Below are 13,844 nucleotides of genomic sequence, written 5' to 3' on the forward strand. Positions count from 1 at the left end.
TGATGGAACACTAGCATCCTATACTAAGCAGTAGGATAGCAGGTAATGATAACAACAGTAGTAGCAAGGACAGGCTATGCATCAGGATAGGAATAACGGAAAGCAGTAACATGCTACACTACTCCAAGCAGTATAGAGAAGAATAGGCGATATCTGGTGATCAAGGGGGGGGGGGGCTTGCCTGGTTGCTCTGGCAAGAGAGAGGGGTCGTCAACACCGTAGTCGTACTGGGTAACAGCGGCGTCGGTCTCGGTGTCTAGCGAGAGAAGAGGGGGAAGAAACAATAAATATAATGCAAGCATATGCATAGTGATGCATGACATGACAATTAACGGCGTTAGAGGTGCCCTAACGCGGTAGTAGGTGATACCGGTGAAGGGGGATGACATCCGGGAAAGTATCCCCGGTGTTTCGCGTTTTCGGACCGGTGAACCGGAGGGGGAAAGTTGCGTGTTCGCTATGCTAGGGATGCGTGGTGGACGAACGGGCTGCGTATCCAGACTCGTCTCGTCGTTCTGAGCAACTTTCATGTACAAAGTATTTCCATCCAAGCTACGGTTTATTTTTTATTGATTTTCTAAGTTTAAAACATATTCTGAAAATATATATTAATTCATAAATAAAAGGGGGTAAATGCTATGGGTACTCTTCTGTGTACCCAGGAAGTTGGCTTAGTAGCCGACAGGTGGGGGTCCAGTGGCAGGGTTGACCCAGTCAACATTGACTAGTCAAAAGGAGAATAGTGCAGGCGGGACCCGGCTGTCATTGACTTAGGCAATTTTAATCAAATTTAACACTTAACTAACAGCAGTGGGGGTCCACATGTAATTGACTCATATTTTTATCCAAAGATTACTTAACCCATGGGGCCATCTGTCATGGGTGGTTAGTGATGAAGGTTAGCATTAGAGGGGAATTAGCCCCCTAATTAAATTGCACAGAGCCGGCCAGAGGCTCAGCCGTGTGCACACGCACGCACGTACAGGGGCGTTCGGCCATGGACGCTCGAGTAAGCCACCGGCAACAGGCGGCCGGCGGTAGCAACCCAGTAGAGGAGTGCGGCAGCGGTCGGTGGCGGTCAGGCGCGGCATAGGGGGCGCGGTTGCACAAGGCGGCGAGCGCAGCAGAGTAGGGAAGGCCCGGGGCCAGCGCGGGCGGCGTGGTCTGTGGCGACGGGGCTCGGGTGGCTGCGGCGATGGCAGAGCGGGCGTGGGGCGTGCAAGGGGAGGGGCGAGCGGCAGGCTGTGGGCGCTGGCTTGGCCGCAGCCGGAGGCGGAGTAGAGCGGGGGGAAGCAGGGGCACGACGACTGCGGTCGCCGGCGGCAGCGGCGAGGGAGGAGAAGCAGGGGGTGCGCGAGAGTGGGTGCGGGGGAGGCAACGGCAGCGGGCGGTGCCGGTGGCCGAGAACCAGGGAAGAGAGGAAGGGAGGCCGGATCTCACGGCGGGGTCGTAGGGTCTTAGGCAGCGGGGCGCAAGGTGGAGGTTGGAGACGACCGGGCGACGGGGTCGGGGCAGTCTGGCACGACGAGGTGGAGGCCGTTGGGGAGGAGGACGGGGATGCGAAGCGGCGGATCCGGCGAGCAGTGATGGCGGTCCGGGCGGCGATCCAGTGCGAGGGGCGATGGGCGGTGAGCGACCGCATCGGGGGCGGGGCATGCCCCCGATCCAGATCGCGCGGGGAGGGGGGAGGAACGAGGAGGGGAGTGGGTGTCGTGTGTAGTGGGGGGTTAGGGTTTCTGGGAAGTGGGGTAGGTGTAGTGGGGGGGGTGTTGGGCCGGCCTGGTAGGGTGGCCGACTGGGTCGAGGCCTGGTGGGGAAGCGGGGGTTCTTTTCCCCCCTTTCTCTTTTGTTTTCTGTTTTGTATTTTCCTTTTATTTTATTTATTCTTCCTTTTCGTTTTCTTTTATTTCTAAAACGGTTATAGTTTTCTAAAATACACAAATGGTTCCTAAATTAGTATTACTATATTTACTACTGCCACATCAATTTGGGTAACTAAATAAAATAGTTTTGTAATTATTTATTATTTAAAGGTATTTAAATAATAGTTTTTACTATTGCTTTATTATCATTTGAATATTTAAACATTTTATTAAAGTGTGTTTTCTCCGTTATAATTACCTATGCATTATTTGGATCACTCAGAACATTTTAGTTTTAACATTTGAAAACTTTTATTGTTTGCTTTATTTTGAATTTGAATTTGAATGGGTTTCGAACTAACACGAGATTAGTAATAGTAATCGAGGTGACGTGGCATCGTTAGTGCGGGATTACTGTAGCTTGATTACCCGGGCGTCACAATAAACATGCCGCCTCTTCGGATCATATACCAATATTTCTTCAGCTCAACACGATGCATGCAGGTGCACGAGCACCGAGGCGCTTCAGGTATGAGATGTGCTGGGAGCGAGATCCCATGCATGTGGATGTAATTGGTGAGGGGTGGGCTTCACAGAATCCGGAACAAGGCCGACCGCTGGAGCGGGTCCGACAAAAACTGCAGCGGGTGTCGGGGGATCTGTCAGCCTGGGATCGTGAGCACTTCGGAAATGTCAGATGACAGATTGCACAGTTGCAGCACCAGCTACAGGAGTTGCGTGGCCTCCTAGGTAGATCCGGTCCTAATCATTTGGAGTTGAAAATAACAGAAAACCTGGTTGAACTATATCACCATGAAGAAATTTTATGGCGACAGAGGGCACGTCTCGAGTGGTTGATGCATGCAGATAAAAATACGTACTTCTTTCACTTACGTGCAAGTAGAAGGAGACGGAAAAATCTAATCAAGGCTCTACAGAAGGAGTCGGGCCAGATCACTGAGGAAATAGAGGAGATGGAAGAAATGACCACCGCCTTTTATAAGGATTTGTACACTTTTGGGGGGGTGCAGGATATGGAGAGTGTCCTCTCAACAGTGCCCTGCAAAGTTACGCAGGGTATGAATGATATGCTGAATGAGCCCTACACCCAAGCCGAAGTTAAAAAATCCCTCTTCCAAATGTTTCCCACAAAAGCCCCGGGCCCGGATGGATTCCCAGCCCACTTTTTCCAACGTCATTGGGATATTTGTGGGGAGGATGTAACCAAAGCAGTGCTTGACATTGTGGAAGGGAGGGAGTCAGCGAGAAGTATAAATGAGACGGTGCTTGTCTTGATCCCAAAGGTGAAAAATCCCACGTTGTTGTCTCAATTTCGGCCCATCAGCCTCTGCAACGTCCTCTACAAACTTGCATCCAAGGTAATAGCTAACCGACTAAAAATCATTTTACCTGAAATTATTTCAGAGGAGCAGTCAGCTTTCGTCCCAGGTAGGTTGATTACTGACAACATTGTGACTGCTTATGAGTGCTTGCATTTCATGAAGAGGAATAAAGCAAAGAAACATCAGTCGTGTGCTCTGAAACTAGACATGATGAAAGCTTATGATAGAGTTGAGTGGGAGTACTTGCAATCAATCATGCTGAGACTCGGTTTTTCTCAAAGATGGGTACAGATTGTTATGGGGCTGGTATCTTCAGTCACCTTTTCAGTCCAGTTCAATGGGAAGAGGCTGGAGGAGTTTACACCAACACGAGGAATCAGACAAGGGGACCCGATATCTCCATACTTGTTCTTGTTAGCAGCAGAGGGCCTTTCGTGCCTGTTAAAATCAAGAAGTGAGTCATCCAACATGAGTGGTTTACAAGTGGCGCCTTCGGCACCAAAGGTGAATCATTTATTATTCGCAGATGACAGCCTGTTGTTCTTCAAGGCAAATAGTATGGGTGCTACCGAGGTGAACCTGGTACTGGACAGGTATTGCTTGGCGTCAGGACAGCATATTGATTACAACAAGTCATCGGTTTATTTTAGCAAGGGGTCCCTGATAGTATTCGGACTGAGGTTAAGACGGTGATGCAAGTTCCAAATGAGACTCTAAATGAGAAATATTTAGGTATGCCCTCGGACATAGGCTCATCAAAAAATGGTGCTTTTAAATACTTGAAGGACCGCCTCTGGAGCAAAGTTCAAGGGTGGATCGAGAGCACGATGTCTTTGGCAGGCAAGGAGGTTCTGGTAAAGGTTGTTGCTCAAGCAGTCCCGGTGTTCTCTATGTCCTGCTTCAAATTGCCACGAGGCCTATGTGAACACCTAAATATGTTGATCCGGAAATTTTGGTGGGGGAGCAAAGAAGGTAAGCACAAACCACATTGGGTGTCATGGGAAGCGATGACCAAACCAAAAGGCATGGGTGGACTTGGGTTTAAGGATTTTGAGCTATTTAATTTGGCTATGTTAGCCAAGCAGGCCTGGAGACTATTGCAGGAGCCGGAATCCCTCAGCGCATTTTAAAGAGCATATATTACCCGAATACCTCGATCTTGGAAGCTCCTTTGGGGAATCATCCTAGCCAGATTTGGAGAGCCATTATCGAGGGTCAGGATACGCTGAAAGTTGGCTTAATAAAGCGCATCGGTAATGGAGAAATGACAAGGATTTGGGAGGATAACTGGCTGCCTAGAGGGGAGATGATGAAACCTTATGGATGTATTTCCCAAAACCCTCCGTTGCTTGTGTCTGAGCTCATAGATAATACATCAGCATGTTGGGATAGAGAAAAAGTGCAGTCTGTATTCATGCCGATGAACACTCAGGTCATTCTTCGTATCCCCTTGTGCACCCGCAACATCCCAGATTTTTGGAGCTGGCAATATGAAAAGAATGGCCTATTCTCGGTCAGGTCGGCTTATCGCATGCTTGTCGCTACTAAAGCTCGAAGAGAAGCCTGGCTGGAGAACCACTCGGGTTCAAGCGCGCCGACGGAGGAAAGATCTTGGAAGAGCTTGTGGAAAACTAGAGTACCAGGAAAGGTGAGGATGTTCCTTTGGAGACTTTCAAAGCAGTCAATCCCAACGAATGATGTCAGGATGCGAAGACATATGGCACAGTCAAATTCATGCAGTCTATGCGGGGCTCCCGACTCCTGGAGACATTCACTTCTCGATTGTACAATGGCCAGATGCACTTGGGCATTAGTGGAAGGGGATCTTCTGGAAAAAATGGCAGCAACAACGGAGCCAAAGGCCAAACATTGGCTGTTCACCTTAATGGAGCTGTTATCTCATGCTGAATTTGTCAAGCTTTCGATGACCTTATGGGCTATCTGGGCAGCAAGGCGGAAGGCCATCCATGAAGGCATCTTTCAGAGCCCACATGCGATCATGTCTTTTGTCGATAGGTACATCAATGAGTTTGAGGTGATCAATGGTAGACAGGAGTAGGCCCGTACCCAGTCTAGGGTGGCAACTGCGGGTGTGAGGAAACCAAAAGCCCCCCATGCGGGCTATGCAAAAATCAATGTTGATGCGGGGTGCAAAAAAGGAAGTAGGGGGACAGCTGTAGCAGTATGTAGAGATAACACCGGAAAGTTCCTCGGAAGTTCGGCCCTCGTAGTCAGAGCTGTGGATGATCCAGCGACGCTCGAGGCAATGGCATGTCGGGAAGGATTGGCACTCGCAGCCGATCTCCATGTCAATCAATTTGTCATTTCATCTGATACTAAGGAGGTGGTCAGCGCTATCCATAATGATAGCTGTGGACCTTATGGAGCCATCATCAAGGAGATTAGAGTCCAACAATTATCTTTTCTTTGCAATTTTTGTTTCGAAGGTCGTTTGAACAATTTAGAAGCTCATAAGTTAGCCAAGCATTCACTTTCTTTGGGTCCGGGGCGCCACGTCTGGTTTGGCCAACCCCACGACCTGAACTGTATCCCACTTCATGTGGTCTTTGATGAATAAAGCTTGGCTATTTCCCTCAAAAAAAAACCTGAATTCTGAACAACAGTGTAGGCGTGTCGACTGAGCTTAAACTGAACCTGTACAGGCAGCAAAATACACACATAACCGGCCTACCGAGGGTGGCCATCGAAAATGCTTGACTAGCTGAAGAATCTCCTACCCTGGGAAATGAAACTGTATAAACCCCCTGACCTCTCCGATCCAATGGAGGCCGCGTCAGATCTCCTGAGGTGTTAGACGGAGCCCTAGACAAGTTTTCAGCAGGTGCAGGCAACTGTGCGTGACAAAAAGGGATGTGGAACATGACATGATTCAACAGCTTAGAGCACGATCTTACAGTTACTTGCACAAGTGAAGCTAATCCGAAAATCTGACGAGGTAAAGTAGTAGTAGATGACTCAACTTTGTACTAACTTTGTACTATTGTTAATACAAAGTTGAGTCATCTATTTTGGAACGGAGGGAGTAGAAGAAATCAAAATGCCCACTTTGATCAATATATTCAGGTGCACTGACCGATGAGAGAAATGAACTGATCCTCAGTTGAAAATGCTCAACAAATCAATTGCTTCCCAGCGCCTCCGAACAACTGCTTCAGGTGCCTGAAATTTTCAGTCCATTCAGGAGAGACCGAGGGCGAGAGAAGGGAACCTAGCAGCCCTCGTTGCCAACAAGAGCGAGGCACAGGCTTGATGGTGCAGTTGTGAGGGTGGGGGTGTCGCCAGTGATGGGGAAGAGGGCGGAGCTTAGAGGGATGGCTGGGGGCGGTGGCGGAGGAAATGGACGCCGGCCGCTGATGGCGTCAGGCGGTTTGCCAGCAGCAGAGGGCAGGTCATTGTGGCGTTGAATTCAGATTGGAGGGAGGACTGGATAAAACTGAAAGAGTGACTGAAGCCAGATTTACGTAATTGGCCACGTTTGAACAATGACCACTTGTGATATTAAGAAAAAGTTATCATGCCTTATCATATTAGGACAATGCCAGAGGAACAAAAACTGTTGTAATTACTTACTCTAATCCAAACCATAGGCAAAACGTAAAACGACATTTAAAAACTCTGCACAAGAGGGCCTAGGGATACCTAAATACAGTTCCTGAGAGTTGGCAAGCACAGGTGATCCTTGGGAAAATAAATGGGTTCCACGAGCCTAGAAGAGGCACAAAAATGCCAAAACTATCAGATGCAGACTCACAGGTATATAGTCAACAAAGAGCATTCAAGTATCCATGATCATGCCACAAACCAAATTCAGTCTGTTGCTGGGTCCATGAATACCTGACCATTACTGAAGAAGCAAGAAGTGAACACAAACTACCTAAACCAGGGTTGGACCAAAAGCATGCCATGATCAGAAGGATAGGATTTCTCATCTGCGGAAGTATCAGTTTCCCCTGAACAGAACTCTGAGTGATAACAGATGTATCATCTGCACAGCGCGAAATATACACGGTGCAAACTTTTGAACTGAAAGCCAATAGCAATACTGAAGCCTACTATGTGAGTCAAAAGGATCTACGATGTAGCAGTTTCTATATCAGACAAATGCAGCGAAATACATGTGAGGGAGCTTTATCTCAATACCGGACCATAACAAGGAACCAGTTGAACTCCAACGTTAAACAACTAAAAGATTTTGACATGTCTTGGGTTGAATCTTGATTAGAATACTCACAGCATTGATAATGGTAATCAATGCTGTCGGCATTTTGGCTCGAATAGCTTCAGCTAGAACTGAAAATATACAAGATGATCAAGATAGGAAAACATTAACTGAAAAATGATTTCCTATTAGCTACTCCCTCCGTTCCTAAGTATACAAGTCTTCTTAGAGATTCCAATGCGGACTACATACGAAGCAAAATGAGTGAATCTACTCTCTAAAATATGTCTATATACATCCGTATGTAGTCCTTATTGAAATCTCTAAAAAGACTTATATTTAGGAACAGAGGGAGTAGAATTCTTTCAGAGAGCAAAAGCAGCAACTGCTGTACACTGGTATTGTTTATAATGCTGAAACAGTAATTCACGAACACGCTATGCAAATGAAAGCCAAAGAAAAAGGGCAAACATGATGCTGAACGAAACATGCCTTAGGATGCGTATCGACGATATGACAATAATAAAAAGGGAAAAAAATGAATTGTACAGTTACAACATACAGGCATTCCATGAGAAATACTGTAATTTTTAACTTTGGCTCCTAATGAGATATTCTTCTGATTATGATGAAACTGAAGTGATTGAAATAATGTTTAGGTTGGGAAATGACAACCTATGACTCAAGTGACAAGTTGCCAAACAAACAAATAAAGAAAATAATAAGATTGAAAACAGGTCAAGAAAAAAAAAGAACAATCATGTCAGTCTGTTACCTTTATTACTAGGCAATGGAATGACATGGTAAAAGAAGCACACTACCATACTGCATCATTTTGTAGAAAAAAACAATGAATGAACAAAGCCAAATTAACTGGGATGACGACACATGAGGATTGTGTCTCTACAACTTGTCAGTATGGCAGAAGCATGTAACATGAGAAACAAAAGATACATAGAGCATATGAATGCTACTCCCTCCGTTCGGAATTACTTGTCGCAGAAATGGATGTATCTAGACGTATTTTAGTTCTAGATACATCCATTTCCGAGACAAATAATTCCGAACGGAGGGAGTAGAAGTTTACTTCCTTATATTGAGGACCATATTTAATTTAAACTTCAGCGCTACCCTATAATTTTTCAAACCCTACTGAAGCCAAGCGAGTGTCCATCTTAATATTCAACAGAGTACATTGGAGTACCAAATTAGGACTCTCTGGATGAAGATCAAAGAAGATTGCAACCTCAACTAGTACTTCACACAAATACAATGAAAGATCAGTTATCATCCATGTCCTGAAGGAGTAAAAAAATTACCCCGGGACAGCAAGAATCAAGCAAGGAAACATTTCATTTTTTAGTTTGGCAAGTGACAACCTATGACTTAAGTGACAAGTTGCCAAACAAACAAATAAAGAAAATAACAAAATAGAGAGCAGGTCAAGAAAAAAAAAAGAACGATCATGTTAATTTGTTACCTTTATTACGAGGCAATGGAACATGGTAAAAGAAGCACACTACCATACTGCACCATTTTTTAGAGAAAACAATGAATGAGCACAGCCAAATTAACCGGGATGAGGACACATGAGGATTGTGTCTCTACAACTTGTCAGTATTGCACAAGCATATAATATGAGAAACAAAAGATACATTGAGCATATGAATTCTAGAAGTTTACTTCCTTATATTGAGGACCATATTTAATTTAAACTTCAGCTAACCTATAATTTTTCAAACCCCACTGAAGCCAAACGAATTTCAAAGTGGCCATCTTAATATTCAACAGAGTACACTGGAGTACAAAATTAGGACACACTGGATCAATATCGAAGAAGATTTGCAACCTCAACTAGTACTTCACGTCAATACAATGAAAGATCAGTTATCATCCATTGCCTGAAGGGGGTTAAATTTTTACCCCGGGACAGCAAGAATCAAGCAAGGAAACATTTCATTTTGGCAAATAAACAGAAGCCAGTTCCAAGAGAAAAATTCAAACAGAGTGGCATCAAAGAAACTTATCCCAGCAGCATCAAAGGAATATACTATACAAAAGTAGACCAAGAGAGATCAAACAGACATTCAAAAAGCACCTGGCAAGAACAGCAACCAAGTATGTACGCTAGGATTCAGAATCTCATGAAAAACAGAGAATGAACAAGCACCGATATATATTTATGTTCAAACATCATCTGCATGGCAACACATGATCTATAGTCTATCATCTGATACTTTGATATAACTATTTGTATGATCTCTTTATTCTCTCTCGCTATACTTATTACCAAGGAGGGAGGCAACCTGTATTTCAGCTACTGTTTATTACTATAGTAAAGAAGGAACTATCTGACCCTTCATCTTGTCTGTCTACTTCTTGATCCGGCGCACCTTCTTGGCGCCCCAGACCTCCATGCGGCCCTTGGGGCATCCGCAGGGCGCGCGGAAGATGAGCACGGTGCGGCCATTGGGCGGCGCCATCTTGCGGAGCTCGGCCTCGAGCTCGCGGTGCGCGTCGCCGAGATCGACGGGGCGCGCGCCCGCGGCGGCGAGCAGCGCCGATCGCGCGGCGGGGGTGGGGCGGCCGCGCACGCACTCCTCCGTCTCGAGCTGGATGTCGAACTCGACGGCCTTCTTGAGGCCCCTGCAGCGCGGCTTGCCGCACTTGCGCGCGTGATGGCCCAGTAGCGCCCAGCCGAGCGCGGCGCCGGCCACGGCCGCGGCGGCCCCCGCGAGCGGCGCGGCCGAGACGCAGGAGGCCGCCGGGTGGAGCAGCAGCGCGCGCGCCTCGAGGAGGAGGAGCCTGGCGTGCGGGGCCACGAGGAAGCCCAGCGCGGCGAGCACGGCGAGCAGCACGAGCGCGTCCACCAGGGCCATCGGCGAGTGGTCGCAGAGCGCGGTGAGGTTGCGGGTGCGTCCGGAGGGGGCGGAGGAGGAGGGGGGCAGGCGCTTGGATCGGGCGCCGCATGAGGAGTCGGCCGCCCTGCGGTGGTGCTCGAAGGCGCGCAGGAACTCGATGAGGCTGCGGCACTCCGCCATGGCGGGCTCGCGGCGCGCTCCGGCACGGCCCGGCGGGTAAAATTCGCCCGTTTCGGCCTCGTCTGGTGCGGTGCGCGAGTTTTGGGAGGGAGGGGGGGTGGGGCTGTGTGGTGGGGGCGTCGGGATCTGGTATGTCTGTGGGGAGCGAACCTGCTCGGGACTTGCCGATCGGATCGGTGGGGCTGGGGACTCGGCACGCACCGACCCGCCCCTGTTTCGTCGATCAGGGCGGGCTCGGCTCGGTCGACGTGCCGTGCCGGGCTCGCCGTGAGCGGCGGTGGCAGAGCGTCGGGGGCGTCTCGTTCGCGCCGCCGGTACACCACCGAGGCCGTTACCGCTACAGGAAATGATGACGCAGCGGCTGCTGGCTGCTGCGCACGGAAGGAGGAACGCGCAGTCGAGATGTCAACGCGGCGGCCGCACACGCTGCGGTCGCCGGGCGTGCGTGGCACCGGGAGGGCCGCTGGTCGTGCGGCCGGCTCTAGTCGCAGTAGCGCCGTACGCCACCAGCCGCTCTATCTCTATCTCCATCTTGTGCGTTTCTGGACCAAAAGCTTCCGTGCACACAATTAAGTGCACAGCGTTATCATCAGGAAAAGAAAAGGGAAAAAAAGGGTTCGTGCGTGCTGGCGCACGTCTCTGCCACTGCCACTGCCACCACGGAGAATTCCGGCAATAAAGCACGGGCAGCGACTCCCGTGGCATACACGGTGCTCCGCTTTCCCAACCTTTTCCCTTGCCGTTCCGTCCCGGTGCATTCTGTTGAGGGAATGTCCCGTCTGACGGACCAGCGTGCCGTACGCCAGTCTGCGCCTGCGCGGGCAGCAGACTGCGATCGATGTGCCGCGCACCAGCCTAGCCGCCGAGGAGGGCTACTCCGTCTCGGTGAAACTCGAGTTTTTTAGAAGGAGAAAAGACCTGCGATGATGCTCCTCCACGGGCCACGGCCACGTACGTTGGCAAACACGGCTTTCTGCCGGTCTGGGCACCTGCTTTGTCAAACAACGACGACGTCGTGCTGGTGTTTTTTGTGGGGGAGAAAACTTGTTGCGTGTGATGATCGACGGGCGCTGGCTGGCTCGGGGTAATGGAGCATATGGAATGGAAGCATGGTCAAGCCGGTGCGTGGAGAACGACAATGTCATTCGTCAATGCCGTGACAGCTGAGACAGTGTTCCGTATGAAAATAAGGCCCGGCCCCACCCCCTTAAAATCAGGGGGGAGATGATTAGATTAGAAAGAAAAAAAAGAAAAAAGACAGCCGTAGGATGGAGTGGGTGCACGGATGGGAGCATGAGGAAGGAGCAGGCAAGCCGTGGGGATAAGACTGCCATTGATTTAGCGACCGATTGCCTATGTTATCTTATTATTGTGTGCTTCCATCCTTGACGACAGTAATTGTAGTAGCAGTACGTTCAACGGCGTGATTGGTTGCCCAAATTTGGACCCTTTTATAATCACCTAGCCATGCTACAAAATGAATACTACTCCATGGATCAACCGATAACGATCCATCCATATACTACTAGAACAACACTACAAATGCTTCTGGACAACATGACACGCACACGTGATAGCCCAATCAGCATATACAAGAACACCACACACATGATAGCCCAATCAGCATATACAAAAACGCCACACACATGATAGCCCTGTAAGATTTGATCTCGTGGAAGCGTTCCTACTCCCGATGGGAGCCGCGTTGTGTGTATTTATTGGGGACAGGAATTGCCCCTGTCGTGGCTTACAAGTTTACGATGATCGCTAGGATTCATCGATACATGAGGAGTCCGAGAAGGAAACAAGAGAAGTAGAGATAGGAGGGAGGTTTAGATTACAAGAGTTAAACAGATATTCTAACACCCTCTCTTAATCTAAACTATCCTATATTCAAATTTCTCTTGAACTCCTCAAACGGCCTTGCTGGAAGAGCTTTAGTAAACCCATCTGCTAACTGATCCTTTGATGGAATAAATCGTATCTCCAACTTCTTCTCAACAACTCTTTCTCGTACAAAGTGAAAATCTATCTCAATATACTTGGTTCTAGCATGAAAAACTGGATTAGCAGACAGATATGTAGCACCCAAATTGTCACACCATAGACAAGATGTACGATGTTGCTTGATTCCTAACTCATGAAGCAATGATTCCACCCAAATAATTTCAGCAGTTGCATTTGCTAGTGATTTATACTCAGCCTCTGTACTTGACCTTGATACTGTGGCTTGTTTCCTGGCACTCCAAGAAATAAGGTTTGATCCAAAGAACACTGCAAATCCTCCAGTTGACTTTCTGTCATCACTACATCCTGCCCAGTCAGCATCAGAAAAAGCACTGACAAGTGTAGAACTTGATCGTTTGAACCGAAGTCCCAAACTCACAGTGTGCTTAATATATCGTATAATCCTTTTGACAGATGTCCAATGAGTGGAGGTAGGAGCATGCAAATACTGACAAACCTTGTTTACAGCAAATGATATGTCTGGCCATGTCAAAGTCAAATACTGTAGAGCTCCAACAGCACTTCTATATTTTGTACTTTCTTGTTCATTAAGCGGTTCTCCTTGATATGCTGAAAGTTGTTTTGAAGAAGACAATGGCGTAGGTGAAGGTTTGCAATCCTTCATTCCCATACGAGTTAGAAGCTCAGTAGCATACTTTTCCTGATTTAACATTATGCCATCTTGAGTCTTCTTAACTTCAATGCCTAAGAAAAAATGTAAGTCACCTAGATCCTTCAGTGCAAACTCTGAACTCAAGTCACGCAAGAGGGCATTAGTTGCATTTGATGATGAGCTTGCAACTATGATATCATCAACATATATAAGCACAAAAATCACTGTATGTGCCTTATTATAAATAAACAAAGATGTATCTGCTTTGGATGGAACAAACCCAAGATGCTTCAATTGCAAACTTAACCTTGAGAACCAAGCTCTAGGTGACTGCTTCAGGCCAAAAAGAGCCTTATCAAGCTTGCAAACATAACGAGGTGTTTTTTTATTCTCATACCCTGGTGGTTGCCTCATATAGACCTCCTCTTCCAGAACACCATGCAGAAACGCGTTTTGAACATCTAGTTGTCTAAGACTCCATCCCCTGGAAACAGCAATGGCTAGCACAAGTCTTATAGTAGCAGCTTTAACAACTGGACTGAATGTATCCTCATAATCAATACCATATCTTTGCTTAAACCCTTTCGCAACTAGACGTGCCTTGTACCTATCAATGGAGCCATCTGCTTTTCTTTTTATTCTGTAAACCCACTTGCAATCAATAATATTTTTACCTCTCTGACTTGGTACCAAGTGCCATGTTTTATTCTTCATGAGTGCACCATATTCTTCATCCATAGCTCTTTTCCATTTAGGACCTCTAAATGCATCACTTAGTTTTGCTGGTTCACCTAAAAT

At 47.5% G+C, this 13,844-nt stretch overlaps 1 protein-coding gene across 1 annotated transcript; it reads right to left on the minus strand.

Annotated features, from left to right (window-relative positions):
• Window positions 1–9,544: 9,544 nt before the first annotated feature.
• On the minus strand, window positions 9,545–11,318 carry LOC125545119 (uncharacterized). The gene has a single exon (XM_048708989.2). It carries the CDS (start codon window positions 10,424–10,426, stop codon window positions 9,758–9,760), a length of 669 nt encoding a protein of 222 aa, XP_048564946.1. The 5' UTR covers window positions 10,427–11,318; the 3' UTR covers window positions 9,545–9,757.
• Window positions 11,319–13,844: the final 2,526 nt, after the last annotated feature.

Source organism: Triticum urartu, chromosome 3A (assembly GCF_056163025.1).
Source record: "Triticum urartu cultivar PI428250 chromosome 3A, HENAU_Tu73, whole genome shotgun sequence".
NCBI lineage: Eukaryota > Viridiplantae > Streptophyta > Magnoliopsida > Poales > Poaceae > Triticum > Triticum urartu.